The sequence below is a fragment of the Columba livia genome, chromosome 4 (genome assembly GCF_036013475.1).
Source record: "Columba livia isolate bColLiv1 breed racing homer chromosome 4, bColLiv1.pat.W.v2, whole genome shotgun sequence".
Classification (NCBI taxonomy): domain Eukaryota; kingdom Metazoa; phylum Chordata; class Aves; order Columbiformes; family Columbidae; genus Columba; species Columba livia.
Genome location: NC_088605.1, coordinates 38,518,672 through 38,546,489, shown reverse-complemented (window position 1 = coordinate 38,546,489; position 27,818 = coordinate 38,518,672). Strand labels below are relative to the sequence as shown.

Here is a 27,818-nt window from a genome sequence, read left to right as displayed (position 1 = left end):
TACGATATACAGGAGAGTTACCAGACAACATACTGGTATTTGTTAGAAATATGTATATGTGCACATTAATTCATTTTTAGGACAGGTCTGTTAACAGACAGGGTTTTTTTTGTTAATTGAGACAGCTGGATGGAACTGGTTGTGCTGTCTTTGGAGTCACCAGCCTGCTGGTTTTAACGGAAATGATGCTAGAATAATTGTCCAGAGAGAGACTGACTTGTGAAGAGACTGAATTGTTGCAAACTAGTTTGAGACTGTTGAGGAAATGTTCTCCTCGATGCTCTGGCAGGGGGTACTTTACTTGGAGGTCACATTTAAGAAAAGAAATGTTTTAGAGTTGCCCTGTATATGGTAGTAACACTGAAACCTGAAAACTGCAAATTATCAGTATATTTTCATGTAAACGTGATAGAATATCTGGAGTGGAGAATTCTGTATGACATTAAGTTGTAGTTATAATTGCAGTTGTTATTAATTATTGTGCATGTAGAAAGGATTCTGTGATTAGAGGAAGGAATAAGATATACAGTCTGAAAGCGTGCGTCCAGGACGTCCTTTGGTATTATGTACCCTCTCAAACTGGAAAGCAAGACACTAATTCTTCAAATGAGTGTAGTGTGAATAACTTCATAGTTCCAGTGAAAGGGTTTGGTTATGTGCATCATCCTCTGCATTTGGGGAATTATTTGATATGACTATAAATGCAGGGAGAAAAACTGGTGGATATATGTGAGAGACATCAAATAGCCTTCTCTTGACATTCATTTACAGTCCTTTATCACTATGTCAGAATTAGAAGGCTTTGGATTTTGCCCCAAATAATTAAGACAGAACTGATATCAGGGACCCCATTTTATCCTTTGGCTTCTATGCAGAGAAATGTGAGTACAAATACAATTAGTTTAAAAACAAAACCAAAAAAGCCTATCAAAGCAGATCTCATTGGTCTGTTTACCCAACTAGAGAGCTGCAATCTTTTTTTAGTTTCACTGCACTCCTCAAGAAGCACAGGCTATTTGCAGATTAAAAAAAAAAAAAATTTTTTTGAAGTTATATAAAGTAGTATAAAGTTATATTAACCTTCACCAGCTTTTATTTGCACATTTCTCTCTCATGTTTTGGGAACAACCCACTCTCACCTTTCCCTACAGCCACCACGTCCCCTCCAAATAAATAATCCCCAGCTGCCCATTCCCCGCAGCTGGTGAAACTTCCTTTGCCTCTCATCTTTGCTCCCTTGTTACTGGACTTCTCCTAATACTCTTCTAACCCCCCGCTTTTTTTTCTTCTTCGGGTGGGGAGCGCCTGGGCTGGAGCTAAAGGTGAAGGTAAATCTCCCGCCGACGGCGCGGGCAAAGGGAGCCCCTGAGGGCTCTGCCGCGCCCCTCGTGCTCTGGTTTTCCTCTCCCTGAAGCGCTGTGTACACAACGGGCTCGCTTCTGCCTTTCAATTAGGTAACCGAGATTTATTTACTTTTGCTCTTTCCACCGTCCCTACACGTATTTAGTGTTTGTAGCTCCTGTCAGCTTTGAGGTTGGCTTTGGGATTTTTTTTTTTTTTCCTCCTCCTGAAGAAGTTATTTATTTGTATTTCTCCGGAGGCAGTTTTAAATCAAATGTCTGCGCCAGGGAGAAGTCCGTCCAGCCTGACTCCTAAAACAAGCAGGCGGCTCCCCGCCGCTCGCTCTGGCCGCGGCGTGCGGGTGGCGGAGCGAGTTTTAACGAGCTGTCGGGGCAGATGGGGGCTCTGGCCAAGCTCCTGACCCTTGGCAGGGCTGGGGCTTCCCAGCGCTCTGGGGGATACCCGAGGAGCCCCAACTGGGTGAGCGGCTGCGTCCCAACACGTCGAGGCCGAGACCAGCCTCAGCACACACATACACCACCCCCCCGGAAAAAAAAAAAAAAAAAGAGCAAACACCAAAAAACCCCACCCAAACCACCAGGATATTGCTGGAAGAGGAGGATTTCCCCGTGTTTAAGGAGCTGGGGCAGGATGGGGTGACCTGGAGTGGTGGGGACAATGCTTGGCACTGGCGGATCCTCGGGGGCTTTCCCGAAGCCCCGTATATAGCAGAGGGTGGGGGTCGGCCCCGGGCACGGCTGCGAGACCAAGCCGTAGGAGAACGTGTGCGTGGAGTGAGCTGCCGCCTGTTACACGCCATTGTGTGTCATTCTAGGTGACAGAGGGAACGGCCACCGGAGGAGACGGGATCTCTGAGGAGAGCGGGGAGCAACGGCATCCCTTCCGGCCGCAACAGGTAAATCGATTTGATTACTACAGGGGAGTTTTGGCGGTGGTGGTATGGGGTTTTTGTTTAGAGTGGTTGTTTTTGTTTAGTTTGTTTTTTGTTTTTTTTTTTTTTTTTTTAGGAGGGGCGGGAGTTGGCTTTTTTCTTCTCTTTTTCCCCCTCTTTCGGCGTTTCCTGAAAAGCGGGGACGAGGCGGCTCTGGCACGCCGGGGACCCCCGCTTCCCTGTCCCCCGGCAGCCGTCTGTCCCACGCTGGGAGACGGACACCGCTGGCTCCGCGTCGAAGGTGAAACCAGGGGAGATGTGAAGTGCTTCGTCCGGCCGATGCTGCCTCCTCTCCCTGGCGGCCCCTCCGCCTCCCTCCCTCTTTCCGCGCAGCTTCACCTCCAGCCCTGCGGCCGCGGAGAGAAGGAGAGAGCTATTCGCGTTTCTTCCTTCATATGGAGGGACTAGGGGAAGTGGGAGTAAAGCCGAAGGTCTGTCTATTTTGCATTAAAAAGGGAGAAAATAAAAATTGTGTGGAACGGCAACCTGCTCCTCGCCCTGCTCGGAGGAGAGCCCGGCCCCGGGCGGCGCGGCGGGGCGTCCCGCGGCCCCCAGAGGGGCATGCGGGAGCTTTTATCGTCCATAAACAGTAAAACAGGAGCGGCCGGTAATAAGATCAGGAAAAGAGGCATTAGACGAAACAGTGCTCAGGCACCGCACGCGTAAACGCGTGCTCTCAAAGGCACTTTCGGTCGAGCCGCAGTAAAGGTTTTATTGGTAATTGAGAAGGTACTCGCACCCGCAGGTTTGGCATTAATGACCACTCCAGTGGGTAGAAATTACACTGCCGGGCTTGTGGAAGAGACCCACCGGGCAAAGGGGACTGCGCGGTAATAACAAGCATTTACGAAACAAGTTACCGCCAAATGAATGCTGCGATTTAGGCTTCGATTTGCCGGATAAACTTTTCAGTAACTATGAAATCAGGCCAATAACTTTTATACAGGAAAGAAAAATATTTAAAGTCACTAACTTCTCTAGTAGCTGAAAATTAACTTCTGACAACAAACGGGATTTTTTTTCCTCCTCGAATCAAAGAAGCTTCTATACTTAAATTTCACCCTGAAAGATCTACTATTTTAAAAATAACAACACCCTGCAGGGCAATTTTTCAGCTTTAGAGGAACCTTTTAAACTAAACCAAACCGAAGAGTGCCTGTGGGCAGAAGTGTGCACTCTGAACCGCTGAAAGTAGAGCATCCACGTTATTTTTGTTAGGATTTTCGCGTATACGGGGAGCACAGAAATGTTATTCTCCTCTGCAGATCCCGAAGCTCTTCCTACAAGATTTTCTTTTTGATCTGTTCGTTGTCAAATGAAGTAATTAATTAGTGGAAGGAATTACCCGCTCCGGTGCTGTGCCTTCAGGTAGCAAAGGCTGTGCATTTCGCATTTTCTGAACGTCCCCGGCCCATCTTCCTCCTCCATCAGCACCGGATCTTTTGGGGGTTTTAAAAATTGAACTTAGTTCGGTATTAGTTGGTTGTGAAGGGTGGGTTATGTCGCCATCTCTGTCCATTTAAAATTAATAGACTGGTTGCAGTGACTTGGCGCCTCCGGGTAAAGGCAGAGAGAAGGTTTAGTGGAGCAGTAGCCCTGCCTGCTTACCACCTCCCGGCCCGCCCCAGGCGCAGGGCTGGGATTCCGGGCGGGGGGGGGGTTGGGGTGGGGGGGGGGATGGGGTGGGGTGGGGTGGGGGGGTGTCACTTCTGAGAAAATCAGATGGGGCGTCAATAAGCGCCGCTTCCACTTCGGGAAGCTCCCTTCCGATCTCGGTGAAAATTTGCCAAGCGTATTTCCTCAGGTGGGCCCCTACACATTAATACTCTCTTTAATGCTGACGTTACTTGAAAACAAAACAAAACCAAAACAACCCAACCACCAACAACAAAAAAAAAACCCCAAACACAAAAACAAACCAACCAAACAACAACAAAAAACAAAGGCAAGGGTGCTTGTGACTAATGACTAATTATCCTTTGAATTTTAGCTTTTCTTGGACATGGTTCTAAACTCTTAAATTTTATCCATGCAGAAGAAAACTGTAAGGGTTGAAGTATAGATTCATAAAGATACATAAATGAACACATAGCTATAGCATGAGTGTCTGCGTATATATATAAGCAGTTTTATCACTTGTTCAGAGCACTTTACTTGCAAAAGAAAAGAGGCTGAGGAAACGGTTATTCCCTCATCAGATTGAAATCCATTTGTTATTTTTAAATGTCTAAATCCTTTCGTCAGGACTACAGTTTTATTTTAAATGATGAATTATAGGGATTCTGTTTGTTGCAAGAAAAAACTCAGATTCCCAAAACATTTTCTCTGCCTTCTCAACTCCAAAACAACAACCCAGAGCATTTGAGCATTTTTGGTTTTTATTTTGCTTTCATGATTCAACACTGTGATTTAACAAACGATTACAGGTTGGAAAACATTTGAAAATGGTAGAGTCATGTTATGACAAAGGTCTGACCAGGATTAATCTAGTGTTTGGAAAACAGTTGACACTCACAAGTATTCTCCCCCCCCCCCCTTTTTTCTTTTCTGCTTTAAAAATCCTTCGAAAAGAAATCACAAATCCTATCTCGGTTACACTAGGTAGAGTTCCTTCTCCCTTTCCGCTTGCAACCAGCCCGAAGGGGTAAATGAAAGATCATTTTATTATTCTCATTCTAATCGCTTTAATCCCCTTTATACCAGGAGCAAATGATGATAATGGGATCCACATGGACAAGACCCCCGGGAGGGGGAGGGTTAGGGAAGGGGGATATCCCTGTGCCCTGGCAGGTGGAGCCCGGTGGGGTGGGGTTCAGCTGGGGATGGGGGCTTTAAACTACATAAAGCATTGGAATAAGGCTCCCTAATCTGCAGGGATCTTTAATTCATTATTTTATTTTTGCTCCAGTGATGCAGCTGTAAAGTGACTCAGTTGTCACCCTGTGGTGACAAGGGACCCTCCTGAAACAGGTGAGGAAAAAACAAGACCCCGCTCATCGCACCCCGGCTCCCTTCCGCCATCCCCCGTCTCCCTGGAGCCTGAGCAAGGACAAACTGATTAATTTTCTTGGGTCGCCCTCGTAATCCCCATGGGCCGCTTCACTTTGCAGTGATCCGCGGCCACGCAAATCCCTCCAGCTGCAGGGGCTCCGCTGAAACCCAGGGAGGAGAAGGAGGAGGAGGAAGAAGGTCAGCTCATCAGCGGTATTAGTTATAACCACTGGCGTAATAATGCTCCCATCTGAGGCTGCAGGAATAGAGCCAACAGCAAGATCACCATGTGCTTGCTTTTGTTCGGGTGTTTGGAAATCTGTACAAATACAGGACCTGCCGGTTTTTATAAACATCTTTCGGGATGCAGTCAATCAATCATACTGGCAAGCAAGCAGACCAGGAGTCTAGGATATACACAAGGCATAAATATATCCACATAAACCCTGTCAACTTTGTGGTATTTACACTTTTTTTTTTTCCTTTCTATAAGCCTTTCTAAAAGAAACTGTGTCTAGAAAGATCCCGACAAAGTCAGGAAATCGCAATGAAAAAGTAGGAGGTATTGTTAGGAAGTTATGATATGTTGTATGTTTTAATACTAGCAAGGGAAATGTTAGAAAAGAGGAAGAAAATAAAGTGTCTAAGCAAGTTGAAGACTTAAAATCCTATTATACTTACAGTCAGGGACACAATTTTGAGAATATGTGGTTGAAAAACGTGAAACCTGGCCATTTTAAAATACAATGCAATAAACATATCTGGAAAATATATAGGTCTACCAGATTCTCTAGTCAGCAAAGTATTCTTTATGTTGCAGACATGTCTAGTCTTACTTTAATTTGAAACATATTTGTATCCAGGGATAGGTCCTTGCAAACACACTGTATGTTTTTTTTTTTTTTTTTTAATGATCTTTCAGCAATAAGAGCTCTACACAGCCTGGAGTTTGTGCCCTCTCTTTCTGACACAAAGTCTTTTGCTTGCAGAAGGACATATGTGAACAAGGAATCCACTGTATGAAGAGTACAACAGATCCAAAGCATCCCACTATTGCAGAGAGTTACATACCAAGGTAGGAGAAAATCAAGTTTCAGTACTTAAAAGAGTAGGCACATTCTGGGCTGGTGTAAATTAGGAGTTTCACTGAAACAGAGAAGTGGCAGGTGCTGCAGAAATGGTGGGTTGTTGTTCTCATATTGTCGTGATCTGAAACTGTGGCCACTTCTTCTGGATTGTGAACATCAAGAAAAGGCCTGGGCTGCTTTGGCCTGGTGGGGGAATGATGCTCAGAGAGCAGAGGCTGTGCTATGGCAGAGAGTATCAAGGGGAGCTTTTCCCACCTAGTGAAACCTGCTGAACAAGCTTGTAAAATTGAGGAGCAGAGTTTTGGGTTTGCTCAGGAAAGACCTTGTGACTGCTTTGCCTCTATGGAGCCATTGTCAAGCATATTTTCCTTTTCTTGCAATTACAGCATGTGTTGTGCAAGTTTGTCTAGCAAGAATAAACTTGGTATTAAACTCATTTTCACTCCATGGTTATCATCTGTTAAAACAAATTATGTAAGGGGCCTGAACCAAATACTGCTCATGCTAGGAGAGTGGTTTTTGGTGCTGCCCTTCCAAGCTCGTTGAGTCTTACAGACACAGGTAGTATGGAAAGTTGATTTCATTGGCTTCTCAGAAACTTAAAAGCACATGCTTAAAGATGTGTATCATCAGCAGAAGAATGGTTAGGTTATTCATCTGTTTACATCTAAGACACCCCCTGTAAAGACTTGTGTTTAAAATTGATTGGATCACTTGCTTGTTAAAAGGCCATTTTCATTTTTATGCAACAATTTACAGTTATCATAATGTAATTGTCAGCTTCATCAGTCAAAGCTTTGTATTTGTGAACCTGATGTATTATTTTCCATAGCAATGTATTATGGAGTCCTTTCACAGAAACTTGTCTTGATCTGTGGTAGATAAGACTGACATAATGAGGGATAAAAGTATTGATTGACAATTTCCAGTTAAAATAGTACATGAAATAAAGAACAATAATTAAAAGAGTAGGTAAAAATTCTGTAAATATTTAATAACTTTGATGTGATATTTTTGTAAGCACTGTAACACCAATTTCATGTTCTGTTCTTCTGGGGTGGTAATCGTAAGGTGACTCTTCTGCTCTCAGATATCAGTGGATCAGTTTGGGCTCACATGAAATTCAATCTTTATTCACAAAAATTTATGGCAACCACAGGAATGGTATCTTAATGGTATGGAAAAACTGTGAAAGCCCATTCTTTTTTTTTCTTTTTTTTTTTTTTTTTAACCTTCAAAGATTCTGTTTTTCCAAGATAAATGATTGTTAAGAATGATATAAGCAAGGTTAAATGCTTTTTGACTAAAGCACTACTTACAAGTAGTAACAGTAAGTAACAGTATTACTTGCACAACTTGTAGTAAGCATAAAGCCTCCAGAGAGACAAACTGCTTTTGTTTATCTTCTGTATTGTGAATAGGTTATCCAAAAAGATTTGAGAATGCTGCTATGTCAGAATTGATAACACAGTGACATTTATCAGCTTAAACAGTGTGCTGAGACCATGGGTTTGTCAGAAGGTGAGGCATTAAAGATACTTCTAAGCTTGTGTATTTCTTTCAAACCATAATGACATCCTGCCTCAACTCCCATGAGTAACTGATTTGCTTTTGACAGTCATGGGGTCAGAATTTCTCTAGGGTGTATCTTGTTAGGTGTGCTGTAAGGATAATGCAGATAAGCCTCTCCAAGTCTTATCTCATATCCTATGTAAAATTCTGCTTAGTTCAAGTACGTAGTGAATAACTTCTAAAATAGACTAAAGATTGTTAATTAGTATTAGTAGAATTAATTTGAGGACGATTTTGGAATAATCAGGAGGTTGAAGTTATTGACATAAAGCTGTATGACTGGCAACATGGGCTTCCTTATCTATTTCTTTTGTATAACAACTTGTTTGTAGAACAACTGTCTGCACCTAAAAAATATTGCCGCTCACTGAGAGTACATCTTAACTGCTCATTTGTTTTGTTTCTGTTATTTAACCGGTGTTAAGAAATTACAGAGAACGCTTTATATTTTAAAAATAATAGATTACACGCAGTCCATTTACTAATTTGGGGGGAACAGAAGAGTAGGCTGCAAAGGAAGACTCTGCTCAGCATCACTGTGGAGAGGAGCGACCTGTGTGACAGGGCAGGAAGGTTGTTGTGGTACCGCAGGAAAGAGGGAGGATGAGGTATGAATACAGCTGGGACCAGGTATCCCCTTACAGAAACCACTAATCTCACCTCTTCAAAACTTCTGTTTCAATCTGCGTTAAAAGTAATAAAATTTTAGTTTTAATGAAACCTTTAATGAAAAGTCTTATCAAAGAAACTGTCTTACCTTGGTTCTCCTCCCCATTTACTAATTTGTGTTTTAGAACCAGACCATAACTATTGATTTACGTTTAACAATTTAACTTAGCATTACTAGATATTATTCATTTAAAAGACTTCTCATACATTTCAGGGTCTTTATGATTTTAAATAAAATCTACTTTATAGAGGAAGTCAGTACAATGTTTATGTACCATTTAAATCTTCAAATCAGGCCTTTAACTGCAGTGATTTTCAGTGTATGTTATGTAGCACAATGTACATTGTGAACACTTAATACTAGGAAAAGGAAATATTATTTATTTTTATAAAGCTGAAAAAATAAAAAAAAATCAAAAGCTGATTACTAATCACGTGACTACTGTATTTTATTACATATCTAAATCTTATATATCAGGGAAAAAAGATTCAGGCATTTTAAATAATATTTTTACTGCAATAGATGAATGTTATTTATCTACTGTAAATGTTGCTGCTATGCCAGGGAAAAAACAAACAATTAAACAACAAAACTAGCTTTTGCTAGTACAAATCAGAAATGGTACCATCAGGCTTTAGACAGCACGGAACAGTAACAAATATTGATAGAAATTCCTGAGTGGAATACAGAAATAAGAAGTTACATTTAACGTGAAAAAATGCAGTGCATTAAAAAGCAAACTGAGATGCACTTCTAAAGCAGTTCTGTGATTTCCTTGCTTGTTTTGTCACGCAGGAGGCAAGTAAGCTTAAGAAGTTATCCAGTTATAAAAATAGATTTCAATTCAATTGCGCTACATGTAATTATGACAATAAGTTTGAATTCTGGATGTGAAGACAGGGAAACGACAGCTCTTTTAACATGTAAGAAATAGCTAAGACAGAAGTCATGCAAATAATACCTGTGGCATTGTGCCCATAAGGAGGATGTTCTGCCTGGTGTAGTAGAGCAGTACTAAGTGTTTTTTACCATCTACATCTCTGTGAAGCCTGTCAGGATTTTTGGCCTCTGAGTTAGTGGATAGAACTGATGTATAAAGGGGTCCAGAAGAGTGAACGAAAGGTCAGTTTGTTGATACAGAGTTATGTGGCTGCAGAAAGGCTTGTGCAGCACAGGCTGCTTTTGAAATGGAAGTATTTTTTCCAGTTTTTGTGTACTTTACGTGTAAGGAGAACACAATGCTCAAGCTGTAGCCCAACAGAATAAACTTCTACAAGGAAAGCAAAAAAAAGACAAATTGTAAATCACTTTCAATATCTACCTTACATTTCAAAAGAATTGCTCATTTTCTTATGGTTCCATATGAAAAGTATCACAGACTCGTTAGGTTTGAGCTGTTGGCATACGTGTGCACACAGATGCCTCTGCCTCGAGTCCAGCCAAGAGCTCCTTGCCACTCAGCAGCCTATTTGTGTGTGTAGGGCTCGGAGGACGAGATCTTCCTAATGGAATACAGCCAAAAATGAGACAGGTTGCATAGATGGTCTTTCTCCAGAAAAACTTACCTAAACAAGCTTTTATATCTTTCTTTTCTTTTTTTTTTCATTTTAAAGAATTTATCAGCTGCATATATTATAGAATTTTTCCTAAGGTTAATAGTAAAGGCTTTGCCTGCTCTGAAAACTTACATATATACTGGTATCCACTGTCAAAAACACACTATTGGAATAATGAATGAGGTTCACTTCCTCAGAATGTGTAAATGTCCCAACTTGGAGTTAAACTGTCAACAGCTGAAAGACAATACCATTGACATGTACCTGGCATTAGTTACGCAGGTTTATTTTTTCCTGGAAAGCCGTTTTGGGCGACAGAGTGGCGTCCGGGTTTCCCAGGTTGTTGTGCTGACAAACTGCAGTGGTGGTAAAGGCAGAGAGTCTGACAAAATCTCATTAATCATTTTAAATTAAATCCAACATTCCTCTCCAACACTGCCAAGAAGAAAGCCAACTTTTACAAATGAATACTCTCTCTGAAAAGAACTGGTATCCTGACCACGTTGCTTTCGCATAAATTTGCTTGATTTCTGTCATGTACACATACTCAGTAAGTAGTATTTTTAAGCTTAAAAAAACAACGCATTTGTTGGATTGCTAGAAATCTGAAAAGAGCTTTTTGGTTGTTTTTTATACTAGGTGCTATGAATGAACCACATATCTGAAAACTGGAGGCTCTTCATTCTTTCAATGAATTGTAGTCTCTTGCTTTTTTAAACTATAAACCAAATACAGAAAGTTTATTTTTAATGAAAGAAAATTTTACATAGGGAATGGAAATATTCTGTGTAAATATTTTCTAATCCATCTCTTCTCCAAGATTGTTTAAATGAATAAGACAGGAAAACTAAAAATTTACTGTCATCGCTAGCAAAAGCACTGAAGTGATGAAGGAGCAATGTGATCTCTTTGAAGCTTTTTACATACACATTAATTTCTGCAACTAATCCTAGCTATTTGGTTATGATTTAATTACACACATCATATGGTATGTCTTAACTTTTCACATCTGATAAATAATATTAGAAGATCACATAAAATTTTATCTTACTAAAAGCACTATTATGTGTAGTTTGTATATTATTTCTGTTTAAGGCAAAATGAAACCATAATGTGCCTATGGGAGACACAGGAAATCCTTTAAGTCTGTCCTTTGTCCATTTTAATAGTGCTTTTGAGATTAGAGTGGTAGACTTTACAATGGCAGAGAACAAGTCATCAGCCTTAATGTTTATTAGTTTTGATACTTACATGAAATATGTGAAAAGAAAAAAATCCCAATCCAATATAAGTCAAGTAAATCTGACTTTTCTAAATGCATAATATTTCGACATTTTAACATGATCAAGTAGGTATACCTCAATTTTGCCTAAGTACATAAAATAATACTTGTTTTCTAAAACCAGAACTATAAAAATATCAGATTGCACAATGACCACCTTACACAGAGAACAAAACTATTACCACTTCAAAAAAGAAAAATTCCTGTTGATAAATTTCTGTAAAGAACATTAATGAACTGCAGTATGCTGAAGAGGAAATAGTAACCCTTTATTTTCTTTTTCCAGTGTAAGGCATGGGAGGGAAAAGTTGAAGAGAACAAACTGATTTTTTTTTTTCCTGAATGCTGATTTCTTGCTCACTTCAAAATTGGCAAACTTGTCTCTAACTTAAAATTGTTTGGGCTTTTATATGTTGAAGCAGCTTTGATTTATTTTAAAAAGCCAAAGATGTATAAATCTGTTGTTTAGAGTAGGAGTGGAAAGTATTCAAGACAGAAATAGTTTTGAGAAAATGTATAATATCAGACACTGTCTATAACTAAACCACATGAATATGGAATATATGCTGTATTCCTTGAATAAATTCCATGTGAGCCTCAGAATTTAATATAGGCAAAAATGAGCTCTATTGTGTGACATGGCACATGGGCACAGGTACACTCATTTCCCCTGCACGAACAAAGACGAGTTGTTCTTCTGTCACATTTGTGTGCACTAAAGTTAGCAAAATTGCAGAAATAGCCATTCAGAACACCACTTCAGTGTCTTTCAGGACCAGAATAACCAGCATTTGCAGAGAAATGGGCTGCAGGCTCATGTCTTCCTTTAGTGCTGTATACAGGTAGCGTGAAGGAAACATCACACGGCCAAAGTTCAAAGGCCGTGCAGTGGTGGAATCACAATAGCTCAGGTATCACTTGGCAGTTTTAAGTATAATCTTGCTCATGTAATTAGGGTTGAGATCCTTTAAGTCTCCTGAAGTGCTTGATCAAGTAGCTATTTCCACATAATCTCATTTAGTGACACCTGGATCAATGATGTTATCTATTGCAATTTTCTTTTAAAATGTATGTATATGGAGACACCCATAGCACATCGAAGAAGACACTGCCCAAAAAAAACTTAGTTTTTAGAGGGCTTTTAGAGGGTGACTAAAAGAATTAAAACTTTATCTTTCTCACTTTGTCAAAGTATTATTACATGTACTTAACATCTACTTAAGATTTTTTTTTTTTTTTTGTTAAGACAGAAAATCGCCTAACTTCATGAAAAAATCTAGAATCTTAAAAAGTAAAAATTTACTTCTCTGCCACTCTGGAGAAGGATTCAAACTTCAGAAGAAAAAAGGACAGAAGGAATGTCTGTTGTAATTTTTTGTTGCTTGGTTACCTCTAAGGGAACTCACACTTGGCATGTTGTGTTTGCCGTTTTTCGTTTCACGCTAAGTTAGTAACAATGTGCAGCATGAGTTGGACACTAATACTGTTCAAAATCCTATTGTGAGGATCAGATGCTGTTATCTGTATGTGATTAGGTGTGGGGTTTTTTTCATTTGTGTTTTTTTTTTTTTCCTTGTCCCCTGGACGTCTGTCTTACAGAAACTTTAGCCATATCATCCTCTTTCTAATGTATCATCTTGGCTATTGTTACACTGGCCTTGAAGCTTTCTGAATCCTGTTAATGGACATATTCATCTATTTCAGAAAAAAACATGTTCTGTCTGCTTGGAGGCTTTGCTCTGTGTCTGTTTGAGGATGGGAACTGACGGTAACTGGAAACTAAGAGAAATGCAGATTAACAATTCATACTATTGTAGCAGTGCAAAATCAAAACCAGTATCACAAATGTAAATACCAGTCATAAAAGAATTAGTCCTCGCTTTGCATTTGGGGTTTGAGATGAAAACATTTCCTGATAAGTCCAGTTGTAATTTCAAAATTCACTGAATTCTTCTTTTTAAGTGTATAATTTCTGAAGAGTGTTTTCTAGAGAGCCATATTCTGCAGCCTTCATGTAAGATCACTTTGAGGTGCACAGAGATGCTTATCCTTTACTGTCTGTTGGTTTTACAGATTATGTTGTTTTCCCACTTGTATTTTTGGTTGTGGTCAGTTTGGTGGGGTTTTTTCTTTTTTTTTTTTTTTTTTTTTACAGGACCAGATACCTGCGCCTTAAACAAACCTCCCTAACATACTGCATACTCTTTATTCTGCACTGCAGAATGCATCCTTGAGCTTTCTGAAACACATGAAATGACACAGAATGAAATGAGAAGTTATTTTGAGAGAGGGGAGTGATATTGTAAAAACCTATCTGGAAGACAGCTGCAACACTGCTGGCTCCTGCTTTTGGCTGTGTATGCTACACAAATACGAATGTCTCTTACACTTGATTAAAGGTAAGAGAATTAAAAAAAAACAACTGTCTTCTGGGTACATTTTTGCATGTGGACCAGAGCTATAAACAAAATGTACTAAACACTTGAAACAGCAGCAGTAGCCATTTTTTTTCTTCCTGTCATTTATGTAGCCTTTATGTGGACTGTCACTGTCATCACTGTATCTATCTAAGACAAACCGTAACACCCCCAGGTGCCAAACAGAGAGCAGCAGTGTGGACAAACTGCGTGCCTGTGAAGAATATGACCTGCATTTAATTCCTGACTCTGCCATAGGCTTCCTACACTAAAAAAAGTCAGATTAATCTGTAAAACGGAACTAAGAATATCTTCCTACCTCATGGTGTGGTAAGGAAAAGGGATAAAGTAGTTGTTACCATGATGAATCCAGATGCTCATGATAGCTGAATATTATGTAAACAAACATAATCAGAAACAGATCTGATTTCAAGTACATGTTATGTCAATTTAAGGAAAGCACTGCTCTGTGAGTTATCTGAACAAAAACCAGGCAAATCCTCATTCAGTTCCTGCACATGCAAAGCAGTTGCACTGCTAATATTCTGCACACTTCAGAAAATGTAAGACACAACCTGACCAAAGCAGTTTTTCAAGTATTTTCATAAACCTAGAACTATTGAAAATCTAGCTACATGACTGATATAAACAAAGTAATTCAGTATCAGAGTCTGAAACTGCTCTCCAACCCCACACAGTCACTGCTCTAATCTTGCACAGTCAGTTTTTAACAGCTTTAGCAATGAGTCATCTGTTATACATTTCCCTAGGCATTTCCATCATTGACACTTCCAGACTGAGGGAAGCAGTTGAAAGGAGCAGCACGTTAACTAACCCACCACTTTCCCTGCTGAGACTTCTCCTTGCTTCCCAGGCTGAGGAGATGACTGTAGTTATCCTGTGTCTCCAGTAACTGGTGTCTGCCAGACAGGCCAGCTCTCGCTGTGTGAGCTGCACCGTTTCCTTGGGCTATCCCTACATGACATCAAGGCTCATCTAAAATAGAGAGGTTGTAATATTCTTCAAAATTGAGTGAGTAGCAGATTGATCATATACTAATTCAAATTAGTCAATGTAGTATTAAACATCAGCTTAGATATTTCACATGTTCTCTGTCATCTCCTAGAATAAATTTTTTTGCAGTATTCAGACCGATATTTCTCTAACTTACGTATCTGAGGTAGTCAGTATTGTAAAAAAAATGCAAAAGAAAGAAATACAACACTTAAGAGATAAAAGGAGAAATTTTAGTTAAAATATCTTACAATAAAATAATTATGATTATAAATCTCTTTAGTTAAATATATACACATTACATGGTATTCTAAAAAGAAAGAACTTATTAAAGTTTCAAGCGGATCTAATGCACAAATTCACCACTTCATCAGCTTAGACTGTAATGTCAGTTTAACATTCGTAAATGGCTGTGTCAGACTAAGGGCATTTTGTGCAAAACAAGAAATTATGAAAAAACAAATCTCCAAATCCTTCTGTTCCCATGGTAAATAGAAAAGCTAGTTTACACATACACACACTTACACACACAAACTTTGATTGTATACAGAGGTTAGAATGACCAGCACTAAAATAACCCCCATCTCTACAAAATAATTACTTCTTGAATTGATGTAATTTTTGAAAATTACAAATTCTAAGTGCTAGCAAATTGTGCTTTTAGGCAGCCACATGGCCAATAAGGTAGATGTTGTCATAAAGGTGCCCTACAAAATCTTCACTAATGTTCTGTGCAGCTCGTCGTGTATTTCGGATGAATTCCCTCTTTGACATTTTGTTCTTCACGTGAGGACTTGTTAGATCAATGGAAAGTAGAATCAAAGAGTAACACAGTACATAAACTGCATCTAGACAAGAGAGAATAAATAAAAAAATTAAAGAGGAAACTGATCATTAAAAAATATTGTTCCCTGTCCAAGAACCGTGCAGTCTACATCATCTGGGCTTACAATTACATATGCATATATATATATATATACACATATATAACAACTCAAAAGGGTATTCCAGTGAAATAAACTCTAATAGAACAATTTTCAAAGTAATAATGTCAGCACACTGCCAAATGAGCATTTACAAACCTCTTAATATTTCTACATTATCCAAAAGTCACAAAGGGCTTTATGGACATTCATTTAAACAGATTCTTGAAGTTTTTGTAAACTAAGACCAACATCCTGCTAAAGCTTATCTTTAAATATGTAAGCAGTCCCACTGCTGAAACCAATTAGAAATGCTTGTTAACTTGAGTGAGGCCCAAGATTCCCTCTCATTTCTGTGGGCCTACCCACAGGGCAAAATGTTAAGTGTGTAAGTCTTTGCAAGAGGGAACTTAGAGATACTACAGAGTGTAAGCACAGACAAAAGTGAAGGAAAGATAACACAAAAATAAAATTTGCTTATCTGCTAGGTCTAAGAAAACTTTTTTTTTCCAACCCAAGTGGGATGATGCCTGTATACTGAACCCACCCCCAAGCCATGTTTGTACTTTCAGAAATGCCTGTTTAGGTGCTGATTTTAAAACTATCAAAAACAGTAGCACCATCTAGAAATATAAAGAATGATGCACTGAATTGAAGCTCTTTGTTGCTTACCAGGGCTAAGGCCAAGTTCTCTCATCAAATCAGGGTTACAAGCACAGAATCTGTGAGAGAACTTTGTTATGAGAGTCTCAAGGTACTCCCCACGCTCCTCAGGAGCATGAATGTGTCTGAAGAACTCTCTCAGTGCATTTGGCAAGAATTGGTTTCTGAAGTTGTGCAGCGTCACAAGGTCATCCAAAACATCTCGCCTAGTAGAAAAAAATCCCACATAATTAGAGAAGATTATTTTAACTCTTTAAATATGAGAATGTAGATTTTAAAAATAAAAATGAAAGCTTTAGAACAGTTCATGAGCTTAGTTTTTTGTGGACTGGCACAAAATATTATAAACACATGTTCTTCAGACACTTCCAATAGTAGCCAAATACTACAAAAATATACATTAATCAGAATTCTAAGTTTCTTTATATGCATATTCAATCACAGTCTACACAGAGGCTTTGCTTCCTTTCAACTGTCTGAGCCACTAAAAAAGACCGTAAAGGGAATAGATTCATGTGTGTCATACATTTTGGTTCCTAAGTAGAAGTTGTTACATGAGTGTCTTGTTAAAACTAGGCTTAAGTTAGAGAAAATTTGCTCACAAAACCCTTTTAAATTCCAAGTCCATCAGGGTGCAATGCTCTCAAGCATTTTCACTGAACCATCTAAAGCATTCAGACTCGCCTACATAAACGGATGTGCAATAGACATCTGAAGGAAATTTGGAAGCAAATTTGAATTGAACCAAATAATATTCTGATATTTTTATTCTTTCTATTAAACATTTCAGTACTAAGAGGGAAGTTTCAACATTAGAAACCTAGTTTTTATTTTTAGTGCCTGATTACACTCTGTTTACAAAGGGAAGATGAATAGCAGTAGGGGTTGCTAATATTAACTTGCAATCATCCATTAAATGGTTTTACATTTTTCTCTATTGCCAAAAAACCTGACAATCTGAAGTTTTACAGCACAGGACTGCCAGCAGTGATAACATTACAGAATGACTCCTTTTATTCCTTTAGTAATACAGACTGAGGAGGATGAGAAGCAGGAGAGGATTCCTGCTAGAAGCGCTGCTGTCCCTCTGCTCTTCCTTCCTATTTAGGTCCAGTTATTATTCTCCTCCTCTTTCAAATTTGCTTGAATTTGTTGGTGCTCCTCTTTCCTGATACTGCACTACCCCAACCTGAAGGTGTCCTGGAGGGCAAGAGAAAGCATTGTGGAGGCGGGAAAGCATGCTGCAGCGGGAATAGTGTTCCCCACTGCAGCTCATACTGTCTCCAAGAGGATGCTCAGTTGCATCTTAGGAGGTGGATGTGACTTCCATTTGAGAAATATACCAGACAACCCAACTATGGTTAGATGATCCAACATTAGTTAAAAGGTTATCATCACTTCAAAAACTGATAACGGCATTTTCTGATTAACACCCATACTAGATAGAAAAAAAAAGAAACCTCGAGTCTAAAAAACAGCAAAATACAAAGTCTGAATGTCATACAGCACAAAGATTATCCTATGCAGTTTAAATGCTCACTATAACTTCAAAACAATTTATGCCCAGAATTGCAAAAATGCAGAAAAAGCACAGGATGCAAGATTTACTAGTTATAGGTCATATTTTCATGAGTTCTTATAAAGTATTACAGTCGCATAAATACTTAAGCTGAATAAGTGTTCAGGTTTAGCAGCAGCATTACTTAGTTGCATTTTCTTGCATTTTTACGTCTTTAAAATTCCATCAGTACAAGCAAAAGGTTGTTGGATGGTGCTGTACGTCGAAAAAGAATAGGAAAAATCTCAAGAGAAATTGAAATTACCTTTCATCAAGGTAGATTCTCAGCTTCTTCCAATTTAGTGTTCTTGTGCAAAAGATAAACTTAGCTATTTCTTTCGGTGAATCATCTAGTATGCCCTTGGACATGAAGTAGTTGACTCCCTGAGATAAAATAGATGTATGTATAAATATGTTTAATCTTCAAGAAGTGTTTAGAAACAAGTATTGTACTTGGAATGTAGGAACATAATCCCATTAAGTAATTAGTTTTGTTTTTCAGAATGATTTCTCTTCCTCTAAATCACATTTCAACATGCAAAATACACTTCAAAATTATAAATCAAAAGCAAATAAACAATTTCTTGTTATTGTTGAGATTTCACAGTAAGAAATTTAAAATTATGAACCCCATAATGACCACAATGATTCCTTAATATTTTATTTTCAATGTAGACTAGTATTTAGGTCTTCATACTTTTATAATTTTATTTAAAATTCTGTGGGGACCATAACTTTTAATTTCCTAACTTTTGTAAATAAGAAAATCTTAACCACAAGGTGTTTACTCTTCAATATCTTTCATTAAAACATTAATTTTAACGTTCTCACATGTATATGATATATCACATTCAAATAGATGCATTAAATGCATTTGTTTAAATGTGTAACAATGCAAATAAACACAAGCACACTGATTTCAAACCATAGGTAAATATCAACATATATAAATATGCATACACACAAAAAAGAACACTGTGCCTAACATTAAAAAAAACCAAAACCACCACAACCAAAAAAAGCCCAAACAACTTAAAAAGATAGAACAATTGTGTATATTTTATATTTGCGTTAAAATTCTCCACATTTTCCACACTTTGCCAAGCACATACATTTTTTATATAATACACATGCCAACTCTAATTTAAAAATAGTTCAGTGATATTCTGGATTCTTTCTGTTCATTAAAATATCCCAAATCATAAAAATATTTTTCTTATGATCTCAGAAATCAAAACCAACCTAATGCATTTAAAAAATGTTCACACTTTTCAATAACAAAAAACTAAACCTGATAGTAACTAACTAACTAATTTCAATTCCCTTTGGCAGGGCCTGGGAGTGGTTCTGTTCATTTGTTACAGAGAAGTTACTTACATACAGTATCTCTTGACTATACCATAATGTTGAAACAATGTAAAATGTATAGGACAGTGCATTTCTGTACCACTTTTAAATACTACTTAAATATTTTTTCATAAATCTTATCAGACTTCACAATATTTTGCAAGTCTGCCATTTTAGTTTAAAAAGACATAGTGGCAACCTGTCATTCAGTGTAAAAACTAACTTGCCAGTGCTCTTTGATCTTGCTTACAAAAAGAAATAAAGGACTAAGCGCAGGTTTGGAAAGTTGTTTTATGAAGCGGATTAGTAAAGCAAAGTCTCAGTTATATCAAGCAAAAAAGAAATTAAAATATATGCTTAAGATATTGATAACACCAGTGAAAAGTCAACACATACTTGTAGTATCATCTAGCTGTTTTTACCACTCCATAATTTTTGCTTATGTATCTATAGAAAAAAGCAGTTAATCAGGATACTTGGTTGGTTGGTTGGTTTTGTTTAACACATGTTTTACGAAAAAAAAAAAAAAAATATACAGGTAAGACAACTGCCAAAATAAAACTCCAGCAGTTTTAGGTCCTGATTTTAAGAATCGTTATTTAGGACAGTAATGAAACATGTATTGCGCTATAAGCTTGCATTTAAGCCTAAAGTTTGTCCATAATATGGATGGACAATGTAAGGTTAAGTGCTTTCTTGAATTAGAGTTAAATAGGAAACTAAAAATGTGAGATCAAAATGAACATCAACTGTGTATTAATTCCTCAAGTATTTTTGCAAGTTATACAAGACCAGCAGCAGAACATCACCACTGCATATATTCTGCCTTAATAACACTTATGCATTTGCTTCAGTAATAACTATTTGCTTAATGTAATATAAACTGAAGTCTGGTACTATCCCTGCTGCAATTATTTAGCAACCACTTGTGTGACATAGCCAGAAAATATCTGGCGTGTCATAGATGAGGCAGGATGAAAATAACACCTTCTTTAAGACAGACAATGGGTTGGTTTCTCTGTGACAGTAAATGTCAGAACTAATCTCTTTCATGCACTAGATTTGAGCTCAAGGTAGGATCTTCCAACTGATAGGGCACCAACCAAGTCTTTGTAAAGCATCTTTACTCCCTGTCTCTGGTTCCGTCTCTCACCCACCACACATAATGCTTGATAATATCTTTCTCTGTGATTGCATTCTCATTTTCCTCACGTTCTTCACAAATAATCAGGGTATAAACAATATATACTTCAGCACGTGCCATCACTTTTAGCCGCTTTTTATTTCTTCCTAAGCAACCAGAAAGACTTTGCAACAACAGAAACCTGATTCCTTTTTATTCTCAAATTTTAGCTCACAGCAAATGAAATTTATTTACATGTTTTACAGCATGTCATTTAATCTGCTTTTTGTAACACTGTAAACACTGCCTTCAATTCCTCTCAGAACCCACACTTCAAATAATCCACTTTTGGTAGCTAAAATGATTGCTTGTTGCAGGTATATTAGCTGAAATAAGTAGTTCTACACACTATTAAAATCTATGCTGGAACTATTTATCAGCCTTCTGGTGATTCTCCTAGGAAACAATTGACTGAAGTCAGGTAGGCAGATCTGTGCAACGATCTACCAGGTCTGTGTAACGCTTAGGAAACAATGCAGGATGAGCACACACAGTATGTTCTTCTAATTCTGATTTAGTGGAAGAGTAGTTAGGTGAACAGTACAACAACCAAGATTTCCAGTAGCTCTGTACCTGCCTAACTTACATGAGCAGCCTGCTTGTCACTACCACGTTCTTTCCTCACATTAGAGAATCTGGAGAGATGCCTTCAGGATACCTTGCCTTTGCCCCAAGAATATTAACACTGAATTTCAAACAGCTCTGGATAAAATCTTAATGTATGAAAGAGTAATGCAGAGTTTTCAAAAGGTTTCAGCTGTCTGGTTCATTCCAACTTTTTAGACAAATCACACGAAATTACCTCTCTCTACAACATACACATACTTTTAATATTCTTAAGGACAGATAAATCAATGCATCTCAAAATTGGCTTGCTTAGCAGATCACTATGAAATAGGATAATTTTTCAAAAAATTTGCTTAGAAATATACAGCACAGTAAATGTTTCATCATCTACAGACTATCTATGATCAAAAGTCCAGTAAGGTAGCTTTCAGTAAGCGGCTAACAATGCATTTATAATCAAGAAATTGTCAGGAAACTGACCTCCCTGGCAAAAACTAAGGGCAGTTGGTAATGAATAAGACAATCAGAAAGTGGAAAGCCAGGCTTAGTATAAGCACTGTCTTACTGTATTTTATTGTTATGCTACATAAAGGAAATCCTGACCTCATTAAAGTCTAAGTGTTTCAGTAGAGTCCAGAGTCCAATAGATCAATAAAAATAAAGGCTATTGAACAGAATCAGTTAGGATCATTATAATCAAGAATGAAACAAAAAGTAGATTCTCTTTCCTGACCAAAGGGCTCTCTTCTCCACCTTCAGTTCCAATTTTAACTACAAAGCATAACTCCAGGTAATAAACTTGACAAAATATTTTGTAGGGATTTAGAAACAGTATACAAAACAGTGGGAAATAACTTCTGGTTGCTTACAAATTCTGAGTCATAAACATATAAGATATGAAATGAGCACTGCATGAGGAACATTTCACATACACCCCTTAGAATAAAATATAGCAGAGACCATGCAGGCAGATTAAACAACACAATATTAATATTCAAGTGTTAGCGCTAACTCTAAACCACCCCCTCTCCCCAAATAAACAAAAACCAAGTTCCAAAATCTTGGCTACAATGGTGCTGCCATATGAAAAACAAAACAAAACCAACACACAAAAAAATAATGAGAAACCAAACATGCACTGGAGTATTTTTTTCATATTACATGTAATGTGATTAGACACACCCTTTCAGCAGAATGTGAACACCTGCTATGAATTACACAAGCTCATGCACACAATCAATACATTAAATTACAGCAGATATCACAACACCATGCACACAACAATGGCTAACCAGAGAATCCTACCACAAAGTGTGTAGATGCTCTTCCCTACCCCGTGAGCCACCGCTAGCTCTGGAGCTGTTGCTGTGGAGCCTGGTTACCCATTTTCATGACATGGGCGGTGTCCTTTGGAGAATCTTGCTCCTGTGGCTGTAAGTATTCCTATTTTTATAGTAATTTGATCAGGTCTGTTATCAAATGTAAAGCAGAGTTTGGCAGGAAATTCGGAGGTGCAATTTGTAATAGTGGAATGTCATAAAATTTCAGTCACAGTGTCCTTATAATAATAATTCTGCCAATATCACAGTTGTAAACAATAAAAGTAATAGTATTTGTGAATTCTCCTGAAACTCAGGCCCTGAATGATTCCTACCAGGCTATGGTGCTCCACAGGGAGAGAGGAACAGAAGCCCTTAGGAGATACCCTGAGGTTCTCATCTCTCACTAGGCCTGAAGCAGACTGTTGGTACTACTATCGTACAATATAACCAAAACGAACCCAGAAGAAGTAACTGTAGCATAATACATTTAATATCTAATTTAGGTATACTATAAGGTAGCTCTACTTTGCAGGTCTTAATTTATTCTAAAAGTAATGAATGCCTTATTCAGTGCCTTTTGTGAAGGTTCCAAATGCTTCAAACCTACCAAGATTACTTTAAATTAGGTTGGAATATAACAGCATATTATAAACTAAGACAGTACAAAATTATGTTAAAACAAATTGAAAGACAAAAATTTGGATGAACAAAGCTATTACCCATTAAAACTTGATATATTCTTAAAAACACATTTAAGTTACCTAAATATTGCATTTCATCTGAAAATCTTTACATTTATTACTAAATTCAGTAAAATCCTGCTTGAAATCAATGCTAATCACTCAAGTGGCAAAGTGCTGATAAGATGTCTCAAGACTGTGTATTACAGTTCAAAGCAGAGCCCTACCAGGGTAATTACAAAATTCTGTAATTTGTGACTAATAAAAGTAGTGGGTTTCTTTATCAAGCAGATTACGAGATAAAGCAAGAATTTAAATCAAGTAACATTATTGTAATGATTCATACAACTGCTTTATTAATTTCACTCTGTGGTCACAACTTCAGGTTTTCTGTTTCATATCAGCAGAGCGAACTATTGGCTCTTAGAGGCATTTCTTTTCACGTATCTTAATCCTCTTCCTACTTTGGATTTATTAAATTACCACTTTCTTGTGTATGTATATACGCAGGAAGTTAATACTATTTCTTGTTCAGGGCTGTGTACCTTCTTTCCCTAGGACACATAAAGCAGGAGTTTGGTTTTGTACACAAGAATCTCTTTGTCACTTGGGTGTTAATTGCATATCTCCCAGGCAAAAGCTGTCTACTCTCAAACTTGTTTCTTCTTTGGAAGGTGACAGAGCAAAAGCAGAAACTGACTTTTCCAGTTAGTTACACGAATTAATAAATGGAAACCTTTTACTTTGACATGGGATATTTTTAGAACATATGTTGTTATATACTACAAAGATTATGCATAACAAATATCCACAGAAATCAAGTCAAACTCATCTTTAGAATATTTCAGCAGTACATCTTCTTCATAATGTTTCGAGATTTGCTCCTTGATAGTAGAAATATTTTAAAATCCCTTACAAGAAACCATAATTGTCATGGAAGTAATTGGTGTTAATTTACACCCAATCCTGCCTTAACTGAAGTAGGATCAAACCCATACTCTGCAGAAGCATTTTAATTTATATAAGCATATTACTATCCTTTTTAAATTCACCATTGTCTCCTCAGTTAGGATCTCTGCCTCATTCCTAACTCAATACGTGGTTATGAATTTCTGGCATCCATAGTTCAGGCTTAAGGGGCAAGCCATATAAACGATGTGTACAGGTACTATATGCAAACAAAAAAGATCACGATAGGGCTGTAACTTAGTATTAATCACTCCTACAGCAAAACAAGCACTTACTAAAACTTGGCTTTTAGTATGGTTGTAATTATAAAGCAACAATCACAATTATTTTAACTGTTTATTACTGTCAGCAACAGTTCACTTACCTCATCAGGGTTGGCATTAAAGGTGAGACTGCCCTCATCTAGCTGCATATACAATTTTCTAAAAGAAAATCCTAGAGGCGGATTCTTATTGTATATAGAACAGTGACCCCAAGTGGATTTGCACAACCTATGAAAACAGAATTAGTCTATTATAAAAATTTCTTTTTGTATTTCACATATTTTACAAAAGCAAAATGTAATGAACACTGCAAAGCCAAACACTACAGAAGTTAGAAGCAGGTTGCTTGTAACACTTAGTTTTGAAGCCTTTTGCATGTGTGTAGCTAAAGTCTTCATTTATATGATTGTTGTTTTCTTCTCACACAGGTTTTGGTGTCTTTGAGTGCAATTTCAAAACATATCCCAGTAAGTGGCATCATGATGACATCCACACAGCTGAGACCTCTGGCACTCCTAGTATCTGAACACTGGCTAACTGTGACAAGTTGCTCTCCTACAGCAGTATCACAGTTTTAAAAAAATTGTGTTTCTTGTGTCCCAGTTGTGCAGTGAGTGAGACACCACATCTGCACAAAATTATGCCATTAACTCACTGTTTTCACCATCTGTCCTTTTCCATTTTACCATCCTTTCCGCATTCTTGACTACTCTTAACCATGTGATCCAGCCCCATCCTTCTATATCTTCCATCACTTCTAAGTTTCTTTCCCTTTTATCCCACCCTCACTCCATATCTCAGTTTCATTGATTTCTGTCTATGATCTCAGCATACTTGATGACACCATCTGAAATTCCCTTGAAATCTCAGGCTCTAGGTGTTCTGATTGTTATCTAGATTCCTTACTGAACTGGTAGCTTCGACACATCTCTTTCGCAAATAATGGGCACAATGCTTAGGACTCAGAAGGCAGCCACTGAGGACATGGGAAAACTTTGTTTTCAGTTCAGGAACCTGGGTCTTACTTGGACTGAGTTCAGAACTGCAGTCACAGGACTTGCCAAAAACCTAAATTCAAACACATCCAGTACAGGTGGAATATTGAAGACCAAGATGTCTACAGAATTATGCAATTTGAGATTTTTATTAATTTACTAAGCCAGGACACATTTTCACTACCAAAGTGTGTGCTTTGGACTGAGTATTATTTGAGAAGATTTCACTAAAAATGATTGAACTATTTCCCAGGATGAACTCTTGAGGAAAACAGGTATTTTTCCCCCTGTATGTTAGGAATATAGACTGCATACATTTAAGAAGCTCTAGTATCTTCAAGCTTTAGTCCAGGGAATTTATTTCTATTTAGCCTGGTTTTGATACAAAGAACTGAGAGCAATACAATGCATACTTACTCAACTGTCAAGCTATTTCAAATAAATAAATTTAGCTTAGCAGGATCTTCACTAGAATTCCTGTTTCCTGCCAAGACAACAGTCCCCAACAGCAGAACAATTGTGACTAAGAAGATATAATTGCATTATCCTAGTTCTGAGTTCATAAAGCATGATAGGAACGGAAGCTGCTTAATTCAAATGCAGAGGAACAAAGAAATAGGAGGAAGAGATGTAGAACACAAGGAAAGGAACAGGACCTGAACAATATCCCAACTATTACAGTAGTACTAAATAATGTCTCTTAATGGGTAAGACTATGTTGTGAAAGAAGATACAAGTTCTGCTGACTATCTACACTAATGATCTCATGAGTCCTTCCTAGTGTCATAAAACATCAAATATCAAAGAAAATTATTTTAATTAAATGTTGATCTTATAGTATTTTATTTGATAGAATGTTCCTTTATTTATTTTCTGGACATACAAACTCTGCCTATGTTATATAAATATGTTTTAGCAGTTAAGACTGCAGAAATTCCACCTGGCACATTTGCAGAACTGACCTTTTCTTTCCCCTTTTCATCACCATCTTCCAAAAAACATACACTTAAGTTGCTGTAAGACAGGTACAGTAGATGACTTCCCATTCCTTAGTACTTGGAGCTTGAGCTGAATAGGTTTGTTTGCTCAAGCTAGATACTTGTTTGAAGCTCAGAGAAGTAATTGTACAAATATTTGAGATATGCTTTCAGCTAATACAAAAGTGAAGACAATTCCTTGTTTTTTTCCCCATGATATATCAAACAACAGGTGTGTAATACACACGTACACTTGTACCAAGCACACTTGTGTAAGCACTAATCTCCACTAATACCTGACAGTAATTAGAAATCCAGAATAACACATTTTTAAACTATATTCATGTTTCCCTTATGTTAAATCTCATTTAACTCAGGAAACCTTTATTAAGGTTAGAATGACAGAAAGCAAATGTTGAGAAATTTAAAATCTAATAGCTATTTTCATTATGTCCTGGTGATACTTTTTGTTTGTTTGCTTACCCTTGCCAGAGAAGCTCATCATTAGCAAGATCCTGCCAGACACATGAAGCTAGACAGAGATCAGTTGCATTCAGGTATGACAAAATGGTAAAACTAAGCTCTGGTGGCAGCATTTCCAGGTTAATGAATCCTTCTTGTTCTTTAGATTTTCTTGTCTTCAACAGGTGGTAGATATCAATGCCTCCTTGAGCTTGTTTGCGATGGTTTGTATTGGAAACATTGTTAGTAGCTATCCTCCTACCATGTTCTCTGGTAAGATAGCTTTGTCCACTGTATCCTTGGTGTTGCAGTTGCTGGCTCCTTGCAACTCTCCAGAGTCCTTGACCCATCTGCGAGCCTGCTGGACATAAAATCTAAATTAAATGTTGACAACTCTTTATAAATATTTGTAAGATAGACTCAGCACACACTAGAAAAATGAAATTGTAGGGCTGATCTGAATACAAAAAAGAAGAGTTTTGTCAAAGTTATGCTGATGATGTAATCTGCCTCTAATGGAGCAACTGAATAAACACTGAAAAGAAAAACCATAAAAAATATAAGTTTATTTTTTAAAAACCTTTCTATGCTTGAAGAGCTATGAAATTAACAATAAGCTTCTGCAAACAGCACCAAACATTATCTATATCCTATGGAACTTAAGAAGCCTTAACCATCATAACATTTGGAATTATCATCTTCAGACTTCCTTTAAAATTTAATATAGATACCTTATTTAGAGTTAATGAAGTTCTATGAAATATAAGAAGAAATAAAAATGTCCTCAGTAGTGGGCAGCACACAAAACGAGGCTGTGACTGACATTAACACAAAGCTTAACAACGTCAATGATAATCCATTAAGGATTTAGTTTCTTGTTTCTGAACAGCCAAAATATCTTTTCAAGTTTTCTTGCACAGTAGCATAAAACCTTCATGATAAGGCTTTTTTATCTTACTTATCACCCTGTTTGCTATTTTTTGTCAAACTTTGCTACAGATGGTAATAAAAATAACAGACCCTGAA

General features: G+C 37.6%; 1 protein-coding gene and 1 long non-coding RNA gene across 3 annotated transcripts; one reads left to right on the top strand and one right to left on the bottom strand.

Annotated features, from left to right (window-relative positions):
• The first annotated feature begins 1,153 nt into the window (after nt 1-1,153).
• LOC110365033 (uncharacterized) lies at nt 1,154-27,818 on the top strand. Of its 2 annotated transcripts, none has more exons than XR_010472258.1 (6): nt 1,154-1,454; nt 2,177-2,257; nt 5,202-5,263; nt 6,274-6,359; nt 13,608-13,851; nt 24,787-27,818. It is a non-coding gene; the product is annotated as an uncharacterized LOC110365033 (long non-coding RNA). The 2 variants fall into 2 exon arrangements; XR_010472259.1 differs by lacking the exon at nt 1,154-1,454 and adding an exon at nt 1,618-1,821.
• FBXO8 (F-box protein 8) lies at nt 15,095-27,142 on the bottom strand. Its single transcript, XM_005510905.3, has 5 exons — nt 26,814-27,142; nt 24,460-24,586; nt 18,293-18,411; nt 16,479-16,675; nt 15,095-15,731 (listed from the first exon to the last, which is right to left on the bottom strand). The coding sequence occupies exons 1-5, from the start codon at nt 27,140-27,142 to the stop codon at nt 15,544-15,546; spliced, it is 960 nt and encodes a 319-aa protein (XP_005510962.2). The 3' UTR covers nt 15,095-15,543.

Coding starts and splice junctions, on each gene's coding strand:
- FBXO8 (XM_005510905.3), bottom strand. CDS start 27,142: ATGGGTCAAGGACTCTGGAGAGTTGCAAGGAGCCAGCAACTGCAACAC. Junction 24,587..26,813: donor GATGAGCTTCTCTGGCAAGG/GTAAGCAAACAA, acceptor CTGTTTTCATAG/GTTGTGCAAATCCACTTGGG. Junction 18,412..24,459: donor TTAATGCCAACCCTGATGAG/GTAAGTGAACTG, acceptor ATTTTATCTCAG/GGAGTCAACTACTTCATGTC.